At 38.9% G+C, this 27034-nt stretch overlaps 1 protein-coding gene across 1 annotated transcript in view; it reads left to right on the plus strand.

Moving 5' to 3' along the window:
• Window positions 1-219: 219 nt before the first annotated feature.
• Window positions 220-27034, plus strand: part of hsd17b3 (hydroxysteroid (17-beta) dehydrogenase 3) — a 50417-nt gene continuing 23602 nt past the window's right edge. Inside the window, exons 1-3 of the mRNA XM_028805338.2 lie at window positions 220-437; window positions 24128-24174; window positions 26353-26428. Of these exons, the coding sequence (XP_028661171.1) occupies window positions 287-437; window positions 24128-24174; window positions 26353-26428 (274 nt within the window). The 5' untranslated portion in view covers window positions 220-286. The remainder of the gene's footprint in view (window positions 438-24127; window positions 24175-26352; window positions 26429-27034) is intronic.

Here is a 27034-nt window from a genome sequence, read left to right on the forward strand (position 1 = left end):
TTCTGTGCTAAAGGCTGGAGTACAGTATGCTACCTCAGTTGGTGCTAAGCATAAATTTACCAGTCAAACCTTGTTTTCTTTCCTTTTGCATATTTTACATTTCAGATGTAAGAAGGGAGCCATTGGTTTTAGATTAACAGCCTTTAACATGACTTATGATTGGCCAGCAGGGCTGTCTGTTAAGAAAGATGAGCTAAGTTTGTGTCTCTACATGCCATTCCACAGCATTCAGTTTTAAAACGCTGTCAGTGAGGCACAGTGAGGTGTGCGTATTCAGCAGACTCCCATGGATCTCTTGCAGCTCACATTTATTTCCCTGGGTGCTGTGGTGGTGTTTTGTGCTGCTCTGAAGGTTTATTATTTCTTGAAGATTTTTTCCCCAAAGATCTGGTGTCCTGTGCCTGATCTCTTTTTCATCTCATTAGGAGAGTGGGCAGGTAAGCCTTCCTAATTACTGTTCATACGGAATCTTAATGCTGTCTAACTCTAGGCTGTAATCTAATGTAAAGTCAGTCTGAGCAAGTCACTCACTTCAGCTTTTTGTTTCTTTATGTAGCTATCAATCATTGAGAAGCATGTTTAAAGTGATTTCCACAGCAAAGAGAAATGATCTGCTTCCAAAAATGAACAAATTGTAGTATTACTATAAATATTGAATATTTACTTTTTGTTTTAGCACATTTTTAAGCTTACATTCTTCAATATTGCTAGATATGATAAATTGATGTTTCCTAAATTAGAATACTGGGAACAGAAAATGAAATTTGCATTATTGTGTATTGCATTATACTATGTTTTTTAATAGGTGTGTGCTGAAAAGTGTGAAAGTTTTTAATTTATCAGTTATGGTTTTATGTTTGCAAATGTGAATACAGCTCTGAGTCTTTCTTATGAGAAAATCAGTACACAATAAAAACTAAATTAAATTGAGGTGAAATGTATACATTATTAAAGCAGATGTGAATTTATTATATCTAAATCTGTATCTGTATCTATCTAGCATATATATTTATATATATACTAGCTATGTAAGCCCTTGCTGTAAAAACTCTGGGCTCCTAGAAGCTGTTGAAAACGTCAGAAAAAAAATTGAAATGCAGAGTCGGCGGTTTCGTTTTGTGGACGTACTCACCCCCTTGTCTATCAGCTGCTAAGTGAGTTTCTCTCTCCTCAGAGGTTTAGTTTTGACAATATGTTCGCCTCGCTTGTGTATTAGCAGCTAAGCTAGTTTGTCTTTCATCGGCGGTTTCATTTTGGTGATGGAGTCGCTTTCTTTCAAGCTTCATGCTGTAGCCTCACACTTCTTTCTTCTTCCGACTCGTTAACTTGGGGCCACACTTGCTGGCTCTTTGATTTTCATGCTGTAGCTTCGCACTTTCGAGCCGGACAGACAGACAGTCACACTTCCACACGTAGATGTTTATATGTAAGATATTACTAGCTGTACAACTTGTCTTAGATTGGTTGAAATCGAATCTAAGTAATCAATGCAGACCTTGGCGTTAATGTTTGCAGTGTAACATGCAAAGCATACATCTCTGTTATGTGCCATTTGGTATGGGATTTGTAAAAGCAGTGGTAATGTTTGTGATGCACCATCTACTTTACTGACAAAGCAACCAGACAGACACACAGGCTAATACCGGGTGACCGATGAACAGACTGTGAAGGAGCCTGGAAAAAGAGTTGGGGCACCTGCCAGGTTACCCCATTTAATCATTTAATCGTAGGTGCCAAACTGCTTTTGCACACATGGAAATCGGGCTTAATGCATAAACCTACAAATATTAAGGATTCCATCAGTGGAATCTACATCTCCATTGCCAGTTGATTCCAAATTGAGGTGCCATCTTCCAGGGAACCACCTGTTTATTTTTTCCGGTCTCAACTGAAAGGAGCTGAAGGTGGGTGCCAGGCATCTTCCTGGGGCTGTCTCTTGGAACCGTGGGTGAGAAAGAAGACAGTGTTAGCACCAGTGCCCCCTCTCATGGTGGGGTGGTACTGCTTAGCTTGACAGAGCCAGCTTTTTCAGTTTTTTTCAGTTTGTTTTCTTTTAACCATTGAGTCTTTGATCCTATTGTTTTGCCCTTTGCTTATTGTGCAAAGCCAGAAAGGTGAGATCCCCAGGCGCACATGCATGATAATACTGTATATACAGTATGTGTAATATAAAAATGAAAAAATGTGTACATTTAGCTGCCATATAAGCAAACGTAATCAGTTATGAAAAGACTAACTTTGTATGACAGGTTTCACTTTGTACAATTAGAATTCATTCCTCATATACCAAGTATGATTATACAGTATAGTCAAAATTGACTATGTTGCAAGTAGGACTCCATAGATTGAATATATATATATATATATATATATATATATACTGTATATATATATATATATATATATATATATATATATATATATATATATATATATATATATATATATATATATATAAATCTGTAATATAAATATATATACAATTCCACACCCTTTGTTCAATCTCGACAGAGTTTTGCTACTTTGGAAGTCAAAAATTAAGATGGGTCCAACTAGAGACCTCCACAGTTCTGCAGTTCAGTAGCTCTGCTAGACAGCCATATGGATTGCAGGTTTTTGTCTCTTGGCTTACTTGACTTGACTCAGATAACCGTCTGCCAACCCTAGTGCAACCTGGTGTTATCACTGACATATAATACAAAGTGACAACCTCCTGAGTGGAATGGAGCTCTGGGGGTGTCTTTGGACATTTTTTTTTACTAGCAGACAAAAGAATTACAGCTTAAAAGTATTTAACTGGGCATTGCTACTATATATATATATATATACACGAGATGAGACACAAAAATAACTGGATTGGTAAAAAAACATATATTTATTGATGAATTACTGCATTCTAAACATTGTCACCTTCTATATCCTCCCCCTCCTGATCTCTACACCGCTCCATACACATCTTCCATTGATTGAAACAGTGCTGGAAGTCTTCTTGCTTGAGGCTCTTCAACAGGCTTGTCGTTTTTGGCTTCACTTCATCCATTGAAGAAAAATGTGTTCCCTTCAGGTCACTTTTGATTTTCAGGAACAAGTAAAAATCACAGGGAGTTAAATCGAGCGAATAGGGAGGATGATCGAGGGAAAAATGGTTTTGTCAGTCAAAAACTGCTTTATGAAAAAAGCATTGTGCGCGAGCATTGTCTTGTCTTGACTCGCTGTTCGATTTTTTTCACCCGACATTATCGAGGCAACTCATGTAGCAATTGTTGTGCAAATACTGACTGGGCTATTCACAGGATACACCTAGCCGGTCGGCGGTTTGAGAGGGCATATAGGAGGGGATAGAGTTCTATGATTAGCATCTGGAAAGCCCTAAGTCCAGTCCGGTTATTTTTGTGTCTCACTTCGTATATAGGAAGGACTGGGGGAACAGGTGTTGACAGAGCATTACCTCCCCCAGAATGCTAGATGGCAGCCCCCATGGATGGCAGCAGTGCCTCAGACTCCTGCAGGGCTTCATGGGAGATGGAGTAGAATACAACCCTGTTGGGATCCAGGTGCGCCACCAGGGGGCACTGCAGCTGTCCCTGAGCCCATGTGGGCAGTATTTCTGCCACACCTGGAAGTGCTGCTGGAAGTGAGGCAACGAACACCTAAAGCACTTCCAGGTGCCTTATATGAGGGTTCAGTGGACATTACTTGGTGAGCCAGTGTTGGGAGGAGGGAGATGAAGCTTGTAGAGGAGAAAAGGAAAAGGAAAAGAAGGAAAGAGGATTGTGTTGTGTTTGGGACGGTGTTGAGTTTTTGGGAATGGGGAAGGCATTGCTCACAAGGTAAAAAGAAAATAAAAACTCACGTGTGCTTGAACTTGTGTCCTACGCCTGTCTGTGTCAGGTGTAACAGATGAGGCGTTCGTCCACCTCTTGAACCCTCAGGTACCACTCTGATGACCAGGTGAAAGTACAACAATATTTTATTTTATTATTGTACAGTGCACAAAGCACTCTCCTCCCCACACTCATTAACACAATACACTATTCAATAAACAATACTCTCTCCTCCTCACCCAGACACTTGCCACCCTACCTCCCAGCTCAGCTCAGTCTCTGGGCTTACCCAGAGTCCTTTTATAGCCCCTGACCCGGAAATGGTTCCATAGCCAAACCCACAAGTCCGTTTTCCTTCCGGGTCAGGGCAAACAGTCCTTTTCTTCATCCCGGGAGCACGTCACTTCCTTGAGTCACGTGACTGACATGCACTCCCGGGTTATAGGGCATGTAAAAGTCCACTAGCCCCTTCACAGCGACTCCTGGCGGCCCCCAAGGTATCCAGCAGGGCTGTGTATAGAAACTACAGAGTCCATGAGGCCCTGCTGGAACTCGGGGCACCAATATGCTGTCCGGAGAGCTCCTCCTAGCGGCCTGGGGGTGAGGGCCGGACTGGAAAGCTGGCAATCCTCCACACAGGGTTGGCCATTACAACATATATATATATATCTGTGTGTGTGTGTGTGTGTGTGTGCGTGTGTGTGTGTATGTGTAAACCAAAATTTCCACAAGAACTGGACAGACCAGTGGAAGTCGAGATTCAGGAATGATTCCATGCCCCATACGCCAGGTGGCAGTTTCCTACCAGCCAGACCCCAAGATATTTCTCCAATCCGCTGGCTAATTTGCTTTCATCGTTGCACTGGCCTCCCGTCCAGGTAATGTAATTTTCTCTCTCTTTTCTCTAATTTTCCTACTATGTATAGGTATATGTATATGTATATATATATATATATACTGTATATATATATATATATATATATATATATATATATATATATATATATATATATATATATATATATATATATATATATATAATTTAGATTCTGTAACCCTGGGCTCAATTAATCAAGTTCACAAAATGGATATACAATTTACTTTAGGGTGGTGAGGAGCTGAAGTCTTTTTCCGCAGCACTGGGTGCAAGATAGAAACCATACAAACAAAGGCAAAACAGCCAAAACGTTTTGCCACCTTTAGTAAATATGTTTTATATATTTAGATTTGCATACTCTACATACTGTACATATATACTATATGCCATATTTGAGTCTTTTTGTAAATGTTTGACAATATGATTAAGGTGCATATCTAACTGCAATGTTTTGTGGAACAGCAGTTATCACAGCCGAAAGAATTATAATCTTGCTCTGGGATAAACAGACAGTATACAGTATAACCTTTATATGATTTGTCAAATTGATGAGAATATTTAATTATCTATATTGACAAATAACAAAGAACTAAAAATAAGTAAAATATTCATGCCGTGCAGATCAGGCTTGCACAAGCCTTTGCAAGTACATAATGAAGCATACATTCTGCTGTTGATTGATGACTTTATGCTGTGCTGAAAAGATAAGCGACGGCATAATCTTTTTAGGATTACTGTAAGGCCACATTCCTGCATTATGTTGTTTTGAAATTGCAGCGTCACTTTCATTTCATACTTGCTCTTGTTTTTATATTTTTTGTAATCATGATGAAAAGAATTGTTTTGGTGTAATCTAAAGAAATGTCAAGCAAAATGACACCTTTTATTGGCTAACTAAAAAGATTACAATATGCAAGCTTTCGAGGCATATTGTAATATTTTTAGTTAGCCAATAAAAGGTGTCATTTTGCTTGACTTTTCTCTACATTCATAATGGCTAACACAGTACAACACCCTAGTACTACAGACATACAAGACGGTGTAATCTAATGAAACAATGTGGCACATTAGCTAATGCTGCTGCTGTCTCAGAGAGACTTGGGTTCAGGCCCGACTTGTTCAAAGTCTGGAGTTATTCTCTGTCTTCTCCATGTGTATTTCTTGCAGGTAATCCAGTTGTGTCTAACATCACAAAGTTGGGCAGATGATGTTAATGTGCGTCTCTAAATTTTCACCAGTAGTTAATGTGTGTCGCTGTACTGTGGGATGGAAAAGCTTACCATCCAGATTTGACTGCTGCCTTGATGATGCTAAGATGAGCTAAAACAGTTCTTTCATCCATCCATCCATCCATTATTCAACCCGCTATATCCTAACTACAGGGTTACGGGGGTCTGCTGGAAAAAAAAAAACTTCAAAAAACATTGATGGATGGACAAAACAAAATCTTGATTTTGGTTGTGTGTCCTTGCTTAGTGTAGTGCTACACCCTGATGGTATTTAAATGCAAGGGCATCTAAAGCATTTTGCTAATCCGGTTTTGTTTCTTGTGGTGCTGATATTTTTTCGCTTATTCAAGTAAGAATTTCTCCTTCTCCATTACTACTTCTGTATTTTCTCCTGTGGTGGTTTTTAGCTCATATTATTTAAGTAATGTGTTTTTTTACAGATAATTTCTCAACACAATGTTGAGTAAATTAAATTCTGATATCTCAACATTTTTGCTACTATTAAAATACTGAATGAATTTCACTGAGTAAAAGTTACTTATTTGTTTTAATAAAGGTTTATTTCTAGTTAAAATCATTCACATTTGATTTTGATTTCATGTCCTACACCGTGTAACTGAAACAGGGTTAGCAGTTTTTGTCCAATGTACACAATGATTACTGACACATAAAATACTGAACATCTATTTCACCCAATGCTTTTTTTGATTTTTCTGTCAGTTAATCATTATAGTGCTTTGAATGATGAATAACTTTTAAAAGCCCTCTCGAGATCTTACTTACACAATTGGAATAAAAGCAAGCTGAGTGACATCACAGAGCTGATCAATGTGCCAAAATAGCAGGTTGAAATCTTCAGCCTTTGTTTTCACTTTTTTCAAATTTGAGGTTTTAAGGAGATGAAGCTTCTAATGGTAGCAAAGCAGAAACGAACACTTTAGAGGTGAAGCCAGTTCACTGCTGAGCCTCCTCACACACACACCTATGATCTGTCACACAAGGGCAATTCATAGTCACCAGTTACGCTAACATTAGTGGCACGGTGGCGCAGTTTTTAATGTGGATGCCTTGCAGCTCCAGTGTCCCAGTTAGGAATTCCGGGACATTATCAGTGTAGAGCTTGTAAATTCTCTCGGTGCCAACTGGGGGTTTTCTTCAGTTATTCTAGCTTGATTCCCATTCTAATAGATTGGATATAAATATTAAGATAATGGTGTAGTCTAAACTGGTCGTGCATACGGGAGTTTGGGAATGTGCTTGAATGTGCCCGCTGATGGACTTCTGCACCTTGTAGGATTCATTCCTAGCTTGTGCATCAGGCTGCCAGCAGAGCCACTGGCTTCCCACAACACATTAACTTAGAGAATTGATGAGTGGATGGATAGAATTAGACTAACATGAATGGCTTCTGAGTTAAACTATTTTTTTTTTTTTTGTTTTGAACAAAATGTTTGTCGAACTTTTTTTCAACCTTCACCCCATCCTGAGTTAAGCTGATTTAGAAATGACTAATATATTACAAGAAAGAGAAGAATGAAGTTGGGAAAAAGAAAAGCCATGGGGGCAGTTTAAAGGAAAATCATATCATGGAGAATCAAAATAGATGTAAATAAATCCAAGTTGCATAAATTATTGGGAGGACCAGGTGTGGAAAAAGTTACAGTGGATTCAAAAGTTATTCAGATCGTTTCACTTTTCTGCACACTTTATTGTGTTGCAGATTTAACTTTAAATGGATACATTTTTCATTTCTGTCCATCAATCTAAATTCAATAACCCATAATGACATAATGAAAACATGTTTTCAGAAAGGTTTGCAAATTTGTTAAAAATCAAAAACTAAAATTTAACTCTAAGTATTCAGACCCTTAATTCAGTACTTTGTAGAAGACTCTTGGGAAAGAATTAAAGCTTTCACTCTTCTTCAGTAAGTCTCTACAAGCTTGGCACACCTGGATTTAGGCAGTTGATCCCATTTTTCCTGGGAAATCTTCTTCGGCTCCTTTAGATTGGATGAGAAACATCTTTCAACTGCCATCTTCAGGTTGCTCCACAGATGTTCCATGCAGGGCCGGATTAAGACGAAATTGGGCCTGATGCTGCAGTGCAAAAAAGGCCTATTTTTTCTCAGCATCATTAGTGCAGTGCATTCGACACTCACTCGTCTGTTTTCATCTGGGCCTATTTCAGGAATGGGCCTAATGCTGCAGCATCAATAGCATCCTACTTAATCCAGCCCTGGTTCCATGGGGTTTAAGTCTGGGCTTTGGCTGGGCCACTCAAGGGCAGTCAAACACTCGTCCTGAAGTCACTCCAGCATTGCCTTGGCTGTATACTTTGGGTCTTTGTCAGACTGAAAGGTAATCTGCCACCCCAGCCTGAGGTCACATGCCCTACGGAGCAGGTTAAATTCTTAAGGGTCCCTCTGTATTTGACTACATTCATCCTTCCCTTGATTCTTCCTGTCAAATGTATCCATATAAAATTACATCTGCAACAGAAGAAAATGAAGAATGTGAAGGAGTTTGAATACTTTTGTAAGAATATTGGTGTATTTGCGTTTTCTAGAGTAATTTCTGATTTTACATTATGTACTTGAGGAAGTAGGAGAAGAGTAATGTGAGCGGTCTCTGTGCCAAAGTGGAACTAGGGGAAGAGCTTTGTAGTTTGCTTCATAATTTATGAAGAAAAATGGTGGAGACAGAGAGTAGGTGGGACAAAGTGTGAAACAGATTAGTGACTGCTTAGCGAATTAGAGCTAAGCAGGGCTGGCGCTTGGGGTGAAGCGATGAGTCTCAGTTGGCACTTCATTCAGGGCAGTATTTTCATCAAATATATTTTTTAAAATTACAAAATAACAATACAAAAAAGTTAAGCATGATCCTAGGAATAACACACATATCTAGTGCCTTATCAATACGGTTTCATGTGCCTTTTGAAGCCACATGCTGGTTCGTGGTATTGGTGTTCATTTCCCTGATCTCTCTCCCAAATTTATACAATTAATAAAAATAATTCCTCAGACAGATACAACCTTATAAATATGAATAACAGCTACATGCTACGAGGTGTGATCAAAAAGTACGGTGAATGTTGATGCAGAGCGCCATCCAAGAACAATGCAAAATTATTCAATGCAGGTTCTGACATGTCCTTTCTAGAGCCTAGTTTGTGACAAGTTTCAACATATTTGATACTGTCAGTTGTTTGTGAGCCACTGTTGAGTTCAAGTGTGTTTTTCAAGTTTGTCGTTAATAATGGATATCGAGCAACACATTAACATGAAATTTTGTTTCAAATTGCAAAAAGCTCAGGAAACCATCAGATTAATTAAGACTGTTTACAAGTAGTTTGATCGATTTCGTAATGGATCTGACTCAGTTGAAGATGAGAAATGACCTGGGGCCTCATGCATAACGCTGTGTGTAGAATTCACACTATAACATGAAGTAAGCACAAAAGCCGAAATGTGCTTACGCACAGAAAAATCCAGATGCAGGAATCTGTGCGTTCGCCAACTTCCGCGTTCTTCCGTTACATAAATCCCGCTCAGCATGGAAATAAACATACGTGCATGTGCTTGCTGTCCCGCTCCAACTCCTCCCAGAATTACGCCTCTTTGAATATGCAAATCAATATAAATAGCCCTTAAGTCCAGCGTTCTGTGAAAAGGCAATGGCAAAAGTACAAGGAAAAATAGAAGAATTTCAGCGAATACCAAATGGAGGCAAAGAAAAACGTACTATTTGTTGGTTTAAACAGTTATATAAGCAACAAAAGGAAGTTGATTGAGTGACATAGCGTGTCGGAGAAACTCGAAAGCTCAAGTTCACAAAGTCGCACAGTGCCCGAAATAAAAAAGTTGTCACATATCAAAGTCGGCGTGAAAAGGCGACTCACAGCCCACCGTCTGAGTGTCATATGAAAGCTTATTAGGGTACAGTGAAAAAAAGGCACACAGTGTGAAAAAAGCACGAAATGTCAACTTTAATCTCGAAATTTCCACTTTAATCACGTAATTTATTTTGTCATTAAAGTAGAACATCATAAACTTCATCTTAAAATTGTTTAATTTACTAGTTTCTCAAATCCCATCGTAACTAAAGTAGCATGTTAAATGCTTTATTGTGTATTTGATCTTATATGTGCTCTATGTGCCTGAATCACTACGTGCTCTTCATCCGACAGGACACAGAATCCATTACATTCATAATATTACAGCTCTCTGAATAATTAAAATACTGAAAAGTATTCGTGATATAATTTTCAGGATGATATGAGTTAAAGCATGTTATTAAACATGCGAATACGGTGGCGCAGTGATTGTTCATGTCTTACAGCAAGATGCTTGCTGCGCCATGCGCAACCTTCAATGAAATACTTTATTACAGAAGTACTGTCTTTTTCAAATGTACTAATCTCCAATTCCTGTCTTTACCTTTCTTTCTCCAAATACCCAGTCGCCACACAATCCGCTCTGTAATAGACGTTAAGCCATCTGTAAGCTTAGAACGCCGATTCTTCAAAACTTTTAAGGAACATCGAAATATCTTCGTAATGTTTAATTATTCTATCCATCTATCCTTCCAGTGTCGCTCCAGCCACAGTATGAATACACCGTGAGGCAGGAACAATCCGTGAACGAAGCTCAAGCTCGCTAGCGCTGCAGCACCGTGTAGTTAAAGTTTTATCTGTATAATATAATCAACATATTTTGCTGCATTTCATCTTAAAAATGATATTGTCATCATATGTAAATACACGCTTTATAAAGTGGCTCAGGTTGTGCAATATTATAACTGTATCATAAGTACAATTACCTTACGGTAACTTGCAAGTACAAACAGTTCTACAAGGAGCACTTGATGGACTGATTGAGTGCGTGTATCGTTCTTGGGATGAAACTGTTTGTGAACTGCGAGGTCCGAACTGGAAAGGCTGTGAAGCGTTGGTCGGATGAGAGCAGTTCAAATAGCGAATGGCTGAGGCAGTGAGTGCTTGATGCTGTATACCGATAATTCGCTTTCCAATCGCTGTAGATCTGTGATTCACACTCAGATACAGTGATATAAATACTCCAAGCGGTGCAGTGAGAGTAATATGGAAAAAGATGATCCACTGTAGCAACCCCTAATGGGAGCTGCTGACAGAAGAAGAAGAAGAAGAAGGTGCAGTGAGAGTAACAACGCTAAAGAACTTATGGTATTTAGAATAGTTTGACCATTCTGTGGACCATTATATTCTTACAGGTTAATTACAATCAGATGCATTAAATTTATGAATGATATGCGGTTAATTTCAGTGTATTTGATAAAGCCGTTGTCGTGGATGTGGATCTAAGAAAGGGTAACCACACAGGAACAGTAGCACTGCTTTGACGCTGAGTGCCACCAGTCTGCAAAACCGAGCGGAGAACTTGCGTACGACAGGGTATGAGGTACCGTGGAAAAGTGCGTGGCTTTACGCCAAGTATAGGTTTTATACATTGCGATTTGAACGTGGAAACGTTCTTATGCAACATTTCTGTGCATACGCACTGTTTATACATGAGGCCCCAGGACATCCTTCAACATCAATAACCAAGGGAAATGTTGAAACGGTTTCATTCTTCATAATAACAACGCTCTTGTCACACATCCCTTCTAGTACGACAATTTCTGTCGAATTAAAACGTTATACTGTGTCCGCATCCACCTTATTCGCCAGATCTGGCACCGTGTGACTTCTGGCTTTTCCCTAAATTGAAAATGACCATGAAAGGCAAACGATTTCAATTCACTGAGGACATCCAGGCAGCCACGACAGCCCAACTAAAGACACTCTCGAAAGAAAACTTCCAGAACTGCTTTGCAAAGTGGCAGGAGCATTGGGATAAGAGCATTCGAAGTGGAGGAGAGTATTTTGAGGGTGACTAGTAGTTGTAAATCTTTTTCTTTTTTAAAACATTCACCGTATTTTTTGATCACACCTCGTAGCTTCAAATTTTTCACAGTGACTTAGTCATGTGGCCATACTTGGATACTTATTCGCCAGCTACTTATTTGGATTTTCAGCTCCACCCCTAATTGCCTGTATTTATCCAGTAGATGTCACTAAAAACTTATTTTATAACATACAGTGTTTAAAAATTGTGAATGCTCCCATCTACATCAATTGCTATAACCTTATTGTTTCTTCTGTACACCATCTTGAAACAAAGACGCTGGAATATGAAAATGCATATGGAATTTAGTCAACAGGTTCAAAGATATTCAAAGATGTCTTCCGTGGAATCATCACAACTGGATACATCTCTCAGAATATTATGCATTTTTCTGCGTTAAATTTTGGAATACACGTAAGAATTGTGTGTGTGTTTTTGTGTTTTATTTTGTTTCTGTAAAGTGAATTGTGTATATATCCATCCATCCATTATCCAACCCGCTATCCTAACTACTGGGTCACGGAGATCTGCTGGAGCCAATCCCAGCCAACACAGGGCGCAAGACAGTAAACAAACCCCGGGCAGGGCGCCAGCCCACCACAGGACACACACACACACACACTAGGGACAATTTAGAATCGCCAGTGCACCTAACCTGCATGTCCTTGGACTGTGGGAGGAAACCGGAGCACCCAGAGGAAACCCACGCAGACACAGGGAGAACATGCTAACTCCACGCAGGGAGGACCCGGGAAGTGAACCCGGGTCTCCTAACTGTGAGGCAGCAGCGCTACCCACTGTGCCACCGTGCCGCCCTGTGTATATATTACAAGAGAAAAAAAAGTGCTTTCAACTTACAATTTACATAGTACTATATACTTTTTTGTGTTTCAGAATTGCAAAGTCAAAAGCAAAATTAATTTTATTTGCTATGACATAAAACAAATGTGAAATGAAACTTGTCTCTTTCACTTATCAATTACAAAATCAAGATGAGGCACAATGTTCATTTTAATAATGATCAGACATTAGAATAATTAAAAGTCCAATACATAATTAACTGAGGTACGAATGTCATCTTCATTATTCCTGAAACTTTCAGTGACAAAAATGGTGGAAGGAGAAAGATGGGCCTGTAGGGATAAACTATTAAAGACACAGTTTGGTCCAGTAGATTTTTGTGGTCAGAGAAGGTTTAAAATGCTTTAATGTCCATAAAGTAAAAGAGATTCAGATTACAGATAGCTACCGCTAGTGTATTGAGAGATCAGTTGAAAAGGAGGCATGGAAAAGGATACCCTTGCCTGGCACCATTTTGGGAAGGAAAGGGATGGGGGATTTTGGTATTGGTCAGTGTTGTCATTCTAGACACCTTTAGCTTTTGTTTTGTGGCTGCATGTTGTTTGTTTCTTATATCTTTCAGTTAACGATGTAGAATTGGATTTGTTTTAGGACTTAATTCTGATTTTGGGAACTTTATTATATTTAAAGTCTTGTCTTTTTTTGTTTTCTTGGAAGAGTCACTGCTCTGGATTTAAGTTTGTTTGCTATTGCTGTGGGGTGTTTCCCAGAAGTCATGGTTTTGCTGTCACTAGTGCACCAGTATTTAAGCTGGTGTCATGTTGTATGTGACATATGAAGTTGGGGACAAAAACAAAACATTTTTTGCAGGGTCTAGGCGTTGCTAAAACATTTTCTGAGCTAAGACTTTGTGGGTTTTTACCCTTCTTTATGACTTCTGTCTCCCATTTTTAATCATCAGCTCCACATTTTTGGCTTTGTTTTATGACTCATCCACCTTCTGGTCCTTTTATTGTTTTATTCTGCCAAGCTTCATCCTAGCATTTTAACACTACACACAGAAGCAATAGTGGCATTTAGGGGTGACCATCACAGGCCCCGTGCCTAAGGAGGCCCTGCTTTTGAGGTCCGCATGTCCTGTTCGAGCAGATTTGTCAAGTTATATTTTCCAGTATATATATATTTGAGATGCTTCTGAGAGGAACCCTTTCAAAATCCCTCTGCAAGGTCAAATTCTGTGCATATACGTCTTTGAAAACATTCTATAGTCCACCTTCATCGCCCGAAAAGGGTCACCAGTATAATCCCTTCCTAAAATAGGTATAGCCCATTAGTCGCTGGGTTGCCTTCTCCTATCTATAGAAGAAGTCGGAAGGCAAGAATAGTGTATTTTAGTCTCTGAACCTGGAAACCGGTAAGAGATTTCACGATGATACCCCTACGCTGACATGACATCAACGGGAGTTATGACTATGACATCCTACATATCGAGACTCAGGGTATACTTGCAATTTGGGTACTTTTCTAGAAGGCCCTGCTAATTTCTGCATGACACTGCATCACATTTTGCACTGTCATGATGTTGTCATGAATTATGAATTGCACTTTTTTTAAATAGATTATATCTTTATATTTTGATGAAGTCTGCATGTTATCTTGCAAAAATTTAGCTGAATACTGTAATGAGAAAATCTGGTCTATGTTAACATTATTTTTATTAAATTCACACACAAGTTTATGCATTCCACACATACCGGTAACAGTGTTTGATGTAACCGGCCCAGCGTGGGCTTGGTCAGCCCTAGGCCTTGCACACCTCTAAGGCCACCTCTTCACAGAAACCTGTTTTTTTCACAACCCACCTCAGTAGCAACCAATGAATCTATCTTGTGAGCATTATTTGAGATGAGATTTTACAGGGTTTTGGAGAGTTTAGGCTGAGTCACTGACACGCAAGAGCCTCCAGACTTTGTCAGGCCCTACCTAGGAGAGGATGAGGCCAGCTTGTCTGGGTGGATCATATTTTAATGACTTAAAACCGTTGACAAACACAGACCTTAAATCCAAAGTTTTGCATCAGTATTCAAAAATGATCATTCTGATATAATATTGTACTATTTGCTTGCTTTTCTTGACATGTTGACCCCAAGATTTTAGTGTCTAGAAGAAGCAGCATCCTTATTATAGGATAGTTCCTGCCCAAAGGAGGAAATGTGTTCAGATGGAAGGCCACCCAGCTTTGAAGCCTTCCCTTCACTCTTGGAGCTTAAAGCCTTCTTCAGTTCTACTTAGATGATGCTGATGTTTAAAAGAGAGACTTATTCATCTGTGAGAAGTTTCTTTAACAGATAATTTATTATTGGAACAGTTAGGAAATAATTTAGTGCAATAACCACACCATTTTCTAATAGTTTTTGGGTCACAGGAAAGTGATTAATTTTTGGTATAAATGAGTAGGATTGACGAAGACTTTCTGAAAGTCTTACCACTCTCTGGTACACTGGAATTTTTGTAGTGAAAGACAATATCAAAACACACTTGCTTTGTAATGAACAGCAGGGATATTCCAAATGGCAAATGGTTTTTACAGGCCACAACATAAGCGAGTATTGCTACACCAAACGCCAAAATATCACTAAAAAGGGTAAAACAAACTGAAAAACACTAGACAAGTATAAGTCAAACACATAAACTATACCATATAATACATTTCTTTAGAAACTATTTTCTCTTGCTTGTAAGTAGTTTCTTTAGTTACAAAGTTCAGACCATTACTGATCATGAGTCTTATTCTTATTTCAAATGCTGTAGTGATATTTGGCCCTTGAAGCACAGACCAGCAGACTTGACCTCAGATGTGCATCATGAGCACAAAGTGCTTAAGCAGTGGTGGACCTCCAGTTTTGGGGCTCTGAAGCTCGAACTGTTATGGGATCCCTTTCGCAACCAGCAAAGAGGTCTGGGTAACCACTGTTATATTCTTCAGTGACGTTGTTTTCCATGACAGATCACCACAACTTTTTTTAAAAATGTAAGACCTCAATTTTGATAAAAATTGCTGTACTGGATTATCACACAAGTCAATGTCTCTGTTGTGAATGAAATTTTCCCATACCTTATAGTTTTTGAATTATGGGGAATGAACTTTAAAGTTGCTTCTTGGGGCCTTCCAGGATTAAGGGCCCAGAGGCTTAAGTTTTATCAGTTTAATAGTAGATTGACCCCTTTGCTTGATTCTCAATCTCAAAAAATACGCTTTGCGGCCTGTACATGCAAAAGGCTCCAAAGAATATAAATCACAGAAAGAGAGAGGGGAACTCCAAAAAACTCAACCCCCAAAAGAACAAAAATAATGTTTCCTGCAAGAAATGCTTATTTAACAAAAAGATACAAACTGGCAGAAATACAGAATACTGTCTCAAAGGTACACCTCAAAAAACAACCAAAACCAAGTCTGGAATCCAAAGAGCAAAACCATAAACCAGTCAAAAATCCATTAATGAGAAAGTTAAAACAGAAAAATGTACAAAATGTCTCAAAAGGGAGTCCAAATCCAGGAAATGAAGAACAAGTTTACAAGCTAATGCCTTGGATCTTAGATAGGTCGAGGGAGGTTCCCACAGCTGCAGGGTTGGAAGACCGTCAAGTTCAACATACAGAGGGCAAGGAAAATACTGAACACAATCAACAAAACACACAATGATTAATAGCTGAGATAAAATTGATTAAAGAATCCTCAGGTATACATCAAAATGAAAAATTCTGCAGTAATCTATACTGTTGATTTCTTCGCCCAGTTTTACTGGTCAAGGTATTTTCGTTATTAACAGCAATGGGAATTGAAATTTTTCAGGTAAGGAAGACAAAAGTGTCAAGGCTATGTAGTTTATATTGACTAATAAAAGTTGTGACATCCACTAGCAATTTGCTTGGCTTGTCACCACATATATAATAATTGGTGCGTGTTCTGTGAATTCAAAACTCCTCTCTTAGAATATAAAATGCATTAAGCTCAGTTGTGGTGTTAGCAATACATTATTCTTACTCCTTATTAATTAAAAAATACGGAGCTGTGATTGAAAAGCTAAAAATGTCTATTGCAGTAGTCTTCTCTGTTTTCCAGTGGTACAATTCTGTTTATTTGTATCTCTTTATCAGTTTTAGTTGCTCTTCCACGTGATAGATAGATAGATGCTCAGTGGCCTGAACTTGTTGGAGCTCATCTGATGTTATCTGTTGGGTACCTTTTGGCAGACAACCAGTCCAAGAAAGATAAGATGAGATTAATGTGATAACTGGTCTACACGTTAAACCTGTTATGCCACATCCTTGCATGCATACATGACCACAGCCATTTCATTATTTCCCACCACTACAGTCCCAATCTATTTTTGCCTCAGAGCATCAGTTTTGCACAGATGTAAAAATTCATTCAATTTTTTAAAAAGCAATCCAACACCTCAGATTAATAGATGCAGGCCAGTTCTAAATCCTTTCCACCTTACTTTTACCCGTGCTCTGGATCTTTGCCCTTTCTATCCTCAGCTGGTCCTGAAATAAGGTATAACAGAGATCAGCGGTGATTGAGTATGGGAATATTTAATACAATACAATACAATGCAATACAATTTAGTTTTGTATAGCCCAAAAATCACATAAGAACTATCGCAATGGGCTATAATAGACCCTGCCTTTTGATAGCCCCCCAGCCTTGACTCTCTAAGAAGACAAGGAATAACTTCCAAAAAAAAACCCTAGTAGGGAAAAAAAATGGAAGAAACATCACTGGATAGAGGAAAGTTCAAAGTTTAAAAATTCAACTTCAAGATTCAAATGACTTAATTTTCATGAAAGATGGTGCCCCACCTCATTTCCACTTGGAGGTCCTGAACGACACCATTCCAGGACGATGGATTGGAAGAGGTGGACAACAAGATCTTGCTCATCATCTATGGCCTCCCAGGTCTCCAGACTTGTGATTTTTATCTCTGGGGGTACATTAAAGAAAGAGAGTTTGTTCCACTTATGCCCACTAATCTTCAAGATTTGTGACATCGAATTGAGGAAGCTGTGAATTCAGTAACTAGGGATCAGTTGACTCATTTGTGACAAGAAATGGTGTACTGTTTTGATGTTTGTCGTGCTACATATGGTGCTCATGTTGAGTGCATGGAACCTCAAGAACCATAGGACCAAACTTTGAACTTTCCTCTATCTAGCGATGTGTGGAATGTTTTTCTGTCTTTTACAGCTTGTTTCAAATAAATTCTTGAATAGCCCTGTATGTGTATATATATATATATATATATATATATATATATATATATATATATATATATATATATATATAGTTGTGCTTCCCTTATAGCCTGGAAGTACTTTCGAGTCATGAGGACCGAAATCCAGAAGTACTTCCGGGCTGACAAAAAACATTGAATTCTCCGTCTGACCTAGAAGTGCTGGCAAATCACGTGGGAGGAAGAGCAGAAGCACTTCTAGGTCAAGAACTATATAAAGGACTGCTGAAGACCCAGCAAGCAAGCCGGAGTCGGGAGTTGGAGTACAGAGCTTGCTGGGAGGTGTGGTGGAGAAAAGAGAGAATTATATTGAGAGATTTAATAATTACTTGTCTGTTTACTTGTGGCTGTGGTGCTTGTGGGCACTTTAAAGGAAGAAATTAAATAAATGTCCTGTGTCTGTGTGTTGGGGTTAAATAGATCCCACTTTGAGTTGTTCAGAATCTCTAACATTCTTAGATGTTATAAATGAAAGGTACTGTAGCCTTGAGGTTCTTCCAATTCTCTTTGCTCACCCAAGTTTTCAGCTCATCTGAATGTCAACCGAGATGGCCTCACACTCAGGTCTGTGTATGTGATGACAGAAGCATATCTTAAATCATAAAAATTAATTTAAAAATTGATAGTTACAAGCCAGAGGTTAATTCTAAACAATAATAATTAAGAAATTAATAATGATGAAACAACAAATACTGGGTAAAGTATCAGACCCTTGCGTCTTCAACATCAACTGCCCAAGGGGAAGGAAAAACTTTGAAATCATAGCTGGCAATTACTTCCATGCAGTCTGCAGTAAAGCTCTTCTGTGGCCCAAGGAGGCAACTGAAACCTTTAAATGACATTTGGCAAGTTCCTAGTGGGAGTTAGCCACTCTGCCATAAACACCTGATTGATGGAGTGCTGCTGAGATGGTCTTCATTTCTGACAAGTTCTCCCAACTTAGCAGAGGACTTTTCGATTAGAGTGACCATTTGGTTCTTGGAGAGCTCCCTGCCAAGGGCTTACTTGCCCAGTTACTCAATTTAGCTGGATGGCCAACTCCAGGAAGAGTCCTGGTGGTTTCGATCTTCTTCCATTTCACAATTATTAAGGCCACTGTGCTCTTGGAATCACTCAAAACTTTAGAAATGGTTTTCTATGCTTGCCCTGATTTATGCCTCACCACGGTTTGATCAGAGACATCTACAGACAGACTTCATTGGACTTCAAGGCTTGGTGTTTGTTCAGACACTCGGTGTGAATTGTGGTACTTTGTATTGTGATGCGTGAGACGCTGCCTTGCACCCAAAAGACGAGACAGAGTCTAAGGATGTCAGGAAAATCAGCTTTATTCAACTTGAAACAGGAACAGCAAGGTTATTAGTGCAGTGGGAGCTACCTCTCTACTACACACAGACACAGCAGATGGGCAGAGCCGGGGCCAGGTCAGTGGTCAAGTTAAAATGTTCACTGCATCATCCATCAGGTGACAGATGTGTTGTGCGAGGAGGCAGGGAGCTTGCACTTGCCTCTGTGGTGCTGCGAAGCCTCTGCGACAGACAAGCAGCCCTTTATAGATTTGTCAATTGTGGTTCAGCATGTTGCCCCTTTGGGGAGGGTCTCAAAAGAGTTCAAACATCTCACAATATATCCTGTACAGGTGAGTGCCTTTCCAAAGCTGTCCAATCAATTCAGTTTGCCACAGGTGGACGTCAGTGAAGTTCTAGACCAGGGGTCTCCAACTCCAGTCCTGAAGAGCTACTGTGGCTGCAGGTTTTCATTCTAACCCTTTGAAAGAGAACAGGGAATGCAGAAGGCATTTAAGGTGAAAGGATGCAAACTGTAGTTGTATTCTTATTAAATGTTTAAGCAAAGTCTTTTACCAAAGTTATATTATACTTTATACTTAAGAAATAAGTAGTGGGCTTCAATGGGAATGACTTTCGTTGAACAATAGTAAACATTGTGAAAATGTTAATGAAAAAAAAGATCAAATTATTCATGTCGCATCAGCCATGCGTCAGGCATCCAGTCATTTTTCCAATTGTGTATTTTGGCCAAAATATTATGACACATTACAATGCTTCTTTGTATTACTAAATCACCCATGTGAAATGAAGCAATCTAGAAAAATACTAAAAATGACTTCAGGTTAGCTTTTCGAACACAATGCGGCCTAGTTTCTTTCACACAAGTAATCAATCTGAAGAAAAGCTGAGTTCCAGCTCTTCACAATTAGCACAGCATGCAGTTGCCTAATTAAAAAGGGACTGCGGCTAGGAGGGCTATTATGTCAGTCACAGTTCATCAATGGTGGCACCTGTGTGTTAAATCGAGAGATCATCTCGGATGACCTACCTAGTTCATGACTCTTTGGCATAATTTGCAGAGGGTTGGGATGGCAGAGAAGGACTCCTTTTTGACCATTCCTCTTGTACTGCATTCTAAGACAAGGCCGCAGATGCTGTACTTCTGTCCATGGTTTCAGATGTAAGGAAAACGCTTTTCATTCTGTGTTCTGGTCAGTTTTATCAACTCCAAAAAAACATTCTGCATATTCACATCATCATCAATGGTTTCATAGCTATTTTATGGGTTTTCAAAGGTTAGCCAGACACCTCCCAAATTTTTTCTCCTTGGTGTTCTTCAACATTTCATATCATTTGACACCACCTTCACCCATAACATTATCTCAAGACAATCGTGAAAATACAGATTTCCTACTAAAACAAAATAAAGAATTAGGGTATAATGCCAATTTGTCATACCTGCACAGGTCACAAAATGTCACTGTCAGCTATCTTTACATAAAACATATTGCAAAACATAACCAGAGAACTTGAATGGCATGGGTTGATGGGCTTGATTGTAATAAATGAAACTGATAAAAGAGAGACAGGGAAAAGGTAAAAAAAAAAAAAAAAGTTTTTGAAAAGGAGTGAGCATTAAGTTTTGTTTTCCGTCTATTCATTGTAATAGATGGCTGACGTCCTTACCCAGCTGAGACACCCTCACAGTGGAAGAACAGGGGGAGACAGCTTATACAGGGCTTTGTCTCCCCAGGACTCTAGATGGCAGCAAGCTCAGGCTCGGATCCTCACATGGGTGCCAGGTATTGTAGAGGGACAGCCTTGATGGATCCTGTGGAGGGCACCAGGGGAAGCTGTGGGATTTGGCAGTCCCTACTCCATAGGACTCCAATCTCACCTAGAAGTACTTCAGAGCTGAGGTGTCATATCACCGGAAGCACACCTGGGGATTAGATAAAGGGAGCTGCCTGCCTCTTAATCAATGAGCCAGAGTCGGGAGGAGGAGGAGGAAACTTGTAGGGAGGAGTGGAGGAGGCAGTGACTATGAGAGAAGGATGAAAAGAGTTGTACTGTATTGTGCTTGTACTTAATTGTACTTGTGGCTGAGGTGAGAAATGCTCGGGGATGAGTTTCCCACAATTAAAGACTCTTTGCCTTTTATACTTGTGTCTGAGACTGCTTATGTTGGGTGTTTCTTTGTAAGAATTAGTAGTAGAACTGTCACATATGACCATCGTGGAACACATCACACTCTCCCAACACCATAAAAAAGAATGCATTAATATGCACTGCAAGACAGAACACAGACAACTATGAAGTGCTTGGTTACATGTTCGCAAACCTTATTTAACTAAAACAAAATCCATCCATCCATCCATTTTCCAACCCGCTGAATCCGAACACAGGATCACGGGGGTCTGCCGGAGCCAATCCCAGCCAACACAGGGCACAAGGCAGGGAACCAATCCCGGGCAGGGTGCCAACCCACCGCAACTAAAACAAAATGCAAGTTATAAATCCATTGAAAAAGAAAAAAAATGCTTTTGCAGACGCGAGTCTCAAAGTATATTCGTTCAAGATGACAGAACTTCCACCGATAAGGACTTCTGGCAGGAAGAGGTTGGTCCGGGTGGGCGAAGTGACATCAAGGGTGGTAAAGCCGGAAGTGACATCAAGGGTGGTAAAGCCGCCAATTTTCCGGTCTGCAGAGGGAGGAAAATATAAGGTGTTAGTGAATAGTGCCTTCCTGTGTTCCGTGTTCTGCTGTTGCCAATGTGCATGTTTGAGACTGTACATAACATAATAAAAGCATTCAGGCCCCTTCACTTTAAATTGATATATTTGCTATTGAGTCTACATATAATAACCTATAATGACAAAGTGAAAGCATGTTTTGAGAAAGGTTTGTAAATTCATTAAAAATCAAAAGCTGAAATCTCTCATTCACATAAATATTCAAACCCTTAATTCAGTACTTTGTAGAAGCCCCTATGGCTGCAATTACAGCTTTTGAGTCTTCTTGGGGGAGTCTCTTCAGGCTTTGCACTCCTGGATTTGAGCAATTTGTCACATTTTTGTTTGACAGATCCTCTCAAGCTCCATTAGATTTGATAGGAAGTGTCTGCTATCTTCAGGTGTCTCTGCAGATGTTCTGTGGGGTTTGAGTCTGGTTTTTGGCTAGCTAGGCCACTCAAGGACAATCAGAGACTTGTCTCGAAACCACTCCAATGTTGTCATGCTGAAAAGCGAACCTTCACCCCGGACTGAGACTGAACACACTCTGGACCTCTCTGTATTCAACTACATTCCTCCTTCCCTCAATTCTGACCAGTGTCCCTGTCCCTGCTGCTGAGCACCCATAGTACCTGATACTACAATTTGATCGTGGCGGTCTACAGAGAGTTTCTTGAACTAAATGATTTAGTTTTTGACCTCACACGCAGTATAAATTGGGGGACCTTATTCAATTTTACACTGGTGGACTCCAATCAAGTTCTAGAAACATCTCAAGGATAATCAAAGCAAACACGATATACATGACCACAATTTGGAGTACCACATCAAAGGGTCTGAATGCTTATATGAATGAGAGATTTCAGTTTTTTATTTTTAAGAAGATTGCAGACTTTTCTGAAAACACGTTTTCAGTTTGTCATAATGGGTTATTCAGTGTAGGTTAGTGAGCAAAAATGGCAAATTTATCCATTTAAAATTAAATCTACAAAATGATAAAGTGTGCAGAAAGTGAAGGAATTGAATACTTTCTTAATGCACAGTAATTAATAGAAAACACTATAACGTTGCTCACTTGATGTACTCCTCACTCTTATTCCTGTGCTCCTATATTTATTAACTCATAGATCTGGCCAAAAGATTAATAAAGAGAGAACCAATAAGCGATAATAAGGACATGCCAAAGATAGATATGTAGTGCCATTTTTTCTTACATGAAATATTAGATTATGAGTGCATCTTAACTGTGAGAGTGAAAGTTCAGAGTGCTTTTATGTATCCTCACTAAGGAATTTAAGACTCAGAAACCTTGAGTTATGATAGAGGTTAGGAGCACCACATGACAAACCAACTCAGAATCCCAGATTAGGAGCCATGTAATAGGTGACACCTCAGCACCACACTCGTTCAGATGGAATGGAATGAGTGTGAGGTTTTTTATGGTGGCTGGGGTGCCAATTCTGCCACCAACCCCCAGGGTTGGAGGTTGGAGGGCCTACTTGCAGATTAACGTCATACCCAGGATGGAGTAATTGCAGGTTAAGGGCCTTGCTCAAGGGCCCACCGAAGTAGAGTCACTTTTGGCGTTTATGGGACTCGAACAGACAACCTTCCAATTGCCAGTGTAAATCCCTAGCCTCAGAGCCACCACTCTGCCCATAGTTATGATGCAGTTTCCATAAAAAGCTCTTCCATTTTGCTAGCGTCTGGCTAAAGATGTGTGCAGATGTCCAAGCACTAATATCATCATGTACAAAGCTTGCCTAAGGCTATGAAGGGCCACACATATACTGAAAATAGAGAGTGTAATATTGCAAGGATCCCAGGAGCAGCAGAGTGTAAAACAGGAGCTGGATGGGGTGCCAGGCCATTGCAGGGAACACATACTGTATACCTGCCAGAGCAATTTACAGTCACCAATCAACTACACCAGGACTGCTTTAGGAGACCAAAAGAAATCAGAAAATTCCACGTGGACGCAAGAACTTCACACACTTTCTAGACTGAGTCTTCTAAGTAGAATACTGGAGCTGTTGGACAGTGTTGACTAGTGTATCACTATGCTGTCTATAATTTAAAATGCGATGTAGTTTTTTGTTTCAAACACACCTTACTTGTATTTCTGTTATTCAGAATTGTGTTTTTTTCCTACAGTTGTTACAGGAGCAACCGATGGAATTGGGAGAGAATATGCTTTTGAGGTAATGTTCCAAAACATTTTTTGAAGCTGATTACACCAATTCTCTTTTACTGTTGCATGTAATTATTACCCTTTTTGCTTGGGAATTGTGAAATTTCCACACATAAAAATGATCCTTAAGATTCTTTGATGTTTAAAAAATGTCCTATTATTATGTACACACACATATTAGTTAAGGATTAGAAGGGAACACGATGAGTGTCCACAACATGAATGATCCCAAAGTGCGCAGGGAGATACTTAGAGTATCTGCAGGGTTTCTTTCAATATAGTACATACAATGCAGCAGGCTTGCTTAGTATGACAGTCAATTTCAAATTTCTTTAGAAAAAGTGGTTTGTACATTAAAAAAAAAGGATTTTACAAAGTTAAATATCCCCACATGGCAGATATTAATGGAGTTTGTGGTGGCACATCAACACATTCTCCCTAACACTAATAGTGTAATCTTTCCAACACGCACAGTATGCAAATAAATCAACAAGTTCAATTCATTTTACTGTAAGTTACAGTCCTACAGTGGGTAAACAAAATGGGTGTAACAGGGGATTTTAATATCTGTTAAATTGTGTGGGTTTGGGTGAAGTCCAAAATATAAAACATATAGAACAGGTTCAGACAAAACCAATATAATTATACAAAAACAAAGTTTTAGTGCTTGTTTAACACTTTTCCAATCTCTTCTCTCTGATGCTAAAGCAGCAGTGGCCAAGTTTTCAGTCGATAGTGAAAGCAATGGACAGCATCTGAGACCGCCTACGGGGCAGAGAGTGAAAGGAACGCCCTTCACTTTCTTTCTCCATTGGGAAAGACACTTGTGTATTTGACAAAACACTCCCTGTCATCATTACAGGAACATACTGTATTATTTGATGCTGTAAAAGCAAAGTAAGCTTAATTCATAATTACACATCTTGTTATATCAGATATGTGAGGACACTTTGGTGACATTATAAAAATAGTGAAAATGTAATTAAGAAGCTGCAAAACTGGTACACAGCTCATGAACTATACAGTAGCTCATGTCATGAACATTACTTTTACCCTTGTGTTAATAGTCATTTACTTTTACATATTTTCATTTTACTTTTGTTGTACTGTGAGTAATTTTAGCCTTGCATAATTCTTTTAACATGGATGACTAATGACTGTTAGATCTATCTATCTATCTATCTATCTATCTATCTATCTATCTATCTATCTATCTATCTATCTATCTATCTATCTATCTATCTATCTATCTATCTATCTATCTATCTATCTATCTATCTATCTATCTATCTATCTATCTATCTATCTAGTCTTGGCCCAGTCATTGATGATATGAACTATGCACATTTATTTCACCTATCTATATAGATTTTCTCAGTTTCTCAGTTCCGTTTTTAACATTAGTACTGACACTCAGTGATGCTGCTTATTGGCTTTATTACTGAAAGGATTTCAACAACATTGCAGAAGCATTTTAAAGTGTGATTCCACATTGTGAAATAATTGAATTGCAAAATTTGTGTGGGTATTGAAAATTAACTTTGTAAAGCCTTAAACTGGAAGACAAATACACCCTAATATGTATAATATAAATTTCCTTGTTCTATTTGTTAATGAAAAGCATGCTTGGAAATTTTTCAAGTAAGAGAGACAGAAGTTTTGAGGTAAGGGAGTTCTACTCTCTAATCATGGCAATATCGAGTGCCACCAAATTGCTTGTTGAGTAACACATGCAAGTAAGAATTCCACTGTACTCTCTACACATATCAGTAATGACCCCATGAACCTTCGAGGATATAATTTTCAGCATCATGGACAGCATACTCTTCACTACTATCACATTTCGATAGAATTGCTTTATTTAAATAATTCGTAATCATTTTATTTGCTGGTCAATTCAGGGTTTGTTCCTGCCAAATGTGGAACCATAACAGGATAAATACCAGTCCTGTGTGATCCTGAACAAGATTTGTGAACAAGCAAATGGATGACTGGACAGTCATTTTAAGATCTGGTATTCTTTGCACTCTTGATTCTGTAAGAGTGAATTCCTGTATGTTCTAAGTCCTTATGTCACATAGCATGTCTCCCTCCCTTAGTGACTCACTTTCTTTGATGAGGTGCAATTTAGTGACTACTACACTTATCAGGACAATTTTGATTAATTGAATAAATGGTTGTTTTTCAGCTTGCAAAACGAGGCATGAACATTGTCCTCATCAGCAGAACTCTTGAAAAACTGGAAAGAGTTGCAAACGAAATTGGTAAGTAGCTGCCATATAATCTGTACGCAGTTATTCAGGTTCTCTTGGTCATGAAGAGGTGGTATTTTAGCTTGGATTGTGGTACCTTATGAATGTCTGCATGTAATTCCAATGCTCATATGAGATTACTGAAGATGTGTTACCTTAACTGCTCATAAGTAAAAATAAGAAAGACAGAAGTTTTAAAGTGAAGTAGTTATACTTTATTAATTGTTTTGCCAGGGTGTGGCAATGTGTTGCATGTTGATTAGCACATGTAAGTAAGGATTTCACTTGTGACAATAATGACCCAATAAACTTATAAAGTACTATTGCATAAACAAATGTGTTCTGTTTTCCATACAATGAACTGGCGTCATATTCAGGACTGCATCAAAGCGTGCAACGTGTGTACCAGCTGGGTATGTGCATGTGGCAATTTTATGTGGTGACCAAGTTCTTTTTTTTCTAACGTACATAACAGCCACATGGATTGTCTGCATCAAGTACAAACGCTCTCATATGGAGAGTCAAAAACTTTTTTTAGGCCTCAATTATTTTAGCTAATGTAAGAAGAAAAACTTTTTATTGTAACCAAATGCGGTAGAGAATATTGAGAATAAGTTT

This window comes from Erpetoichthys calabaricus, chromosome 7 (genome assembly GCF_900747795.2).
Source record: "Erpetoichthys calabaricus chromosome 7, fErpCal1.3, whole genome shotgun sequence".
NCBI lineage: Eukaryota > Metazoa > Chordata > Cladistia > Polypteriformes > Polypteridae > Erpetoichthys > Erpetoichthys calabaricus.